Below are 3,178 nucleotides of genomic sequence, written 5' to 3'. Positions count from 1 at the left end.
TAAATGAACTCACCGCTGCTGGACGTATGCAACAACACAAAGATAGGCTAATCAATAAACAGTACGTATCTTATGTTTATTTATACAGTATAGTTGCATATGATCGTCTCAATGTACTACATAAACCCTCCTTTATGTTGGAGAATCCGTACTATACACACTGGCATGTCGTTGTTACCACCCCGAACCCGCGCCAAGATATCCGGACTTAATTGAAAACCCATACAAATTCCTATATATCTGTATATGGGACGAGGTCAAAATATACCCTCATATTTGAGGCCGGGAACTAAGGGGTTAATTGACCATTTCCGTTAGTGAAGACTATTCGTACCTCACGAGGTGTGTTTTAAACAATCAACGTTGTAAACGTAGTACTCTTACATGTATAAATAATACTACTAGTAATACTCTTCTAAATCCGTAAATCAACAGCGTAGTAGCTATAAAATAATCTACGTGGTCCACAAACCTACACTTTGAGACACGCAAAAAGGATCGAGATCTTACGTTGGTTTTCCCTTGACGATTCAAAACATCTTCAGTTTTCTATGCACGGCCCAAAACTCGCGCGGCTCGCCTCAAATCAAACTAACTTAAGGAACAGGGAAGACAGTTCGATGCGATTTTTCGTGAGTTCTATCTACCAATATTAAGTACTGGACGGCTGAGTCCGCGGCAAGGTGGAACGGCTGGCATGCGTGGCGTTGGTCGAGGCGCGAGAGGAGGAGGCCAACATAAGAGCTGCGGCCTCTCATTCCCCTGCATCCTCCGCCACGTCTGCATCTCCTTCGACCTTCCCCTTCACCACACAGACACCAGCTTTGCTAGCTCGCCTAAGACGGGAGAACTTACTCCACGTCCTGGACGTTCATGTCGCCCTGGTTGGCGTCAGCATTGTCAGGCTCCTGGTCAGACGTCCAGAGGGTCAGGTTGTCACGCAGCAGCTGCATGATCAGCGTGCTGTCCTTGTAGCTCTCCTCCGAAAGGGTGTCCAGCTCCGCGATAGCGTCGTCAAAGGCCTGCTTGGCCAGGTTGCAGGCGCGGTCAGGCGAGTTCAGGATCTCGTAGTAGAAGACAGAGAAGTTGAGGGCCAGACCCAGACGAATGGGGTGTGTGGGTGGCAGCTCCGCCATGGCGATGGTCGAGGCCTGCTTGTAGCTCTCCAGAGCCTTGTCCGACGACTCCTTGCGCTCATCGTCCACCTGGAACTCGGCCAGGTAGCGGTGGTAGTCGCCCTTCATCTTGTAGTAGAACACTTTGCCCTCCTCGCTGGACGAGTTGGGGATCAAGTTGTTCTCGATGATCGTCAGGATGTCGTTACAAATGTCCACGAGTTCGCCCTCGATCTTCTGACGGTAGGCCTTGATGTGCTCGCTGCGCTCCGAGTCGCCCTTGTTCTCGATGGACGAGATCACACGCCACGAGGCGCGACGCGAGCCAATCACGTTCTTGTAGGCGACCGAAAGAAGGTTGCGCTCCTCCACCGTGAGCTCCACGTTGTGGTTGTTGGCGACGGCCTTCATGTGGTCGACCATCTCATCGTATCGCTCGGCCTGCTCGGCCAGCTTGGCGAGGAACACTAGGGAGTCACGGTCCATGGTTGGAATGAAGAGAAGAAGAGAGCTGACGCTTGAGCTTGAGCTTGGAAATCGGATTCTGGCGTAGCTAAAGGGAGTGCGGGTCGGCGTGAAAGGAGGAATCGAGGGGGTGAATCGATAACGAAGAATAGTCAAATCTAGTCCTGCGCAGAGTGAGGGTCAGCTCGACTTCGTACGCGAAATTTGGCAGAAATCACCCGCAGCTGCAAAGATTATCGTACTTAGAAAAAGATGCGTGAGTTTCGGCCAATGGCAGCACGTCGTGGGGTTGCGCTCTGCAACCCCACAGCGCGTCGCGCGACACCAAGCACGCAACAACAGGCAGCACTTGGACCGTCCCCAGCGAGCAGAGAACAAGAATACACCGGTAACGGCAACGAAAGTAGGCTGCGGGCTCGGTGCTCCCGTTCATCTCGGCGTAGCGATCACAGCTATAGATAGACCTGTGCGGAAAATATATTAGATTAAAACAGGTTCTTTTTTCAGCCAATAGTGACGCACCACATGAGCTTTTAGGCGGTACAACACCGAGAGCTCGTCATTGCATGCGCTCGAGTTCACGACGGCGAAATCGTGGGTCTACATCTTGCTTGATCTACAGTCGATCTGCTTTCCGCGGCTGGATTCCAGCCTGTAAACCATCTCAGCTCAGCTGGGCATTCTGGAGGAGGAGACGATTCGCAGCTGGCAAATGTTTACCAGCGACAACCATCGTTGAAATTTAACGTGAATTTCATTTATTCAATGAATGATACATGTATTAATAAGCGCTCTTTTAAAAAGAGTTGTCTTGCAGCGGCTGACCTTAGTTTGGATATGGTTCGTCGCTGTAGCAGCTCTGCCACGCCCACAGGCAGGGGAAGTCCTGCAACAGACACCTTAAACTCCGGGGTGTGACGTAAATGCATCTTCATTTCAACATGATGGGCAAACGCAAATTGCCAACTGCCGACATGATTTTATGTCTCGAGCTTTTCCCAAAACCAGTACCATATGTGAGCTCAAATCCCGGAATCAGTACCTTTCCCAAAACCAGTCCCAGTACCAAAACAAAATTAATGTGGACCTTCTTTATTTTTGTAGTGTTAGGCTATCTCCACTCGTAGTTGCTATCCGTATTGCAATCTGTCGAATCTGATTGGCTGTTGCTATTCGCTGCGATCATAGAAATAAGGATTTTTCACCAACTCCAGTCGTCTGGAGGCTATTCTATCGGCAATGGAGGGCAGTGACGAAGAGTTTCTCCTCGCTGATGACGATGATCTTTTAGCTGCTGTTTTCGCTGTGGTCTGCGCGGAGCCAACAGAACAAGCGACGGCTCCTTCACTTCGTCAAGGCTCAAACAAAAGAAGAATCAAGTTCTTCATCACGCAAATCGTTTTTGCGTTTTATTTCTTCCAGTATCTTCTCGTTTTTCTCCCTGTTGTGATCGAGTAGTTGTTGGAGCAGCGTTGAAGTTGAGACTGGTGCTGTGTGTTGTAGTCGTGCCTTTTTTGCTTTATCTCTTCCTTCTGGGCGGAGGCTGGACTCTTCCTGCTCTTCACTCGATGACTTTTGGCCGCATTTTTGGTGAGCAG

At 49.8% G+C, this 3,178-nt stretch overlaps 1 protein-coding gene across 1 annotated transcript; it reads right to left on the bottom strand.

Moving 5' to 3' along the window:
- Positions 1-596: 596 nt before the first annotated feature.
- Positions 597-1,690, bottom strand: PITG_19017 (14-3-3 protein epsilon; the record flags this gene model as incomplete). The annotated part of the gene is made up of 1 exon (XM_002997461.1): positions 597-1,690. The coding sequence occupies one exon, from the start codon at positions 1,599-1,601 to the stop codon at positions 852-854; it is 750 nt and encodes a 249-aa protein (XP_002997507.1).
- Between the last annotated feature and the right edge of the window lie 1,488 nt (positions 1,691-3,178).

The sequence above is a fragment of the Phytophthora infestans genome, genomic scaffold (genome assembly GCF_000142945.1).
Source record: "Phytophthora infestans T30-4 supercont1.74 genomic scaffold, whole genome shotgun sequence".
Classification (NCBI taxonomy): Eukaryota; Oomycota; class Peronosporomycetes; order Peronosporales; family Peronosporaceae; genus Phytophthora; species Phytophthora infestans.
This window is presented reverse-complemented; position numbering and strand designations above follow the sequence as displayed.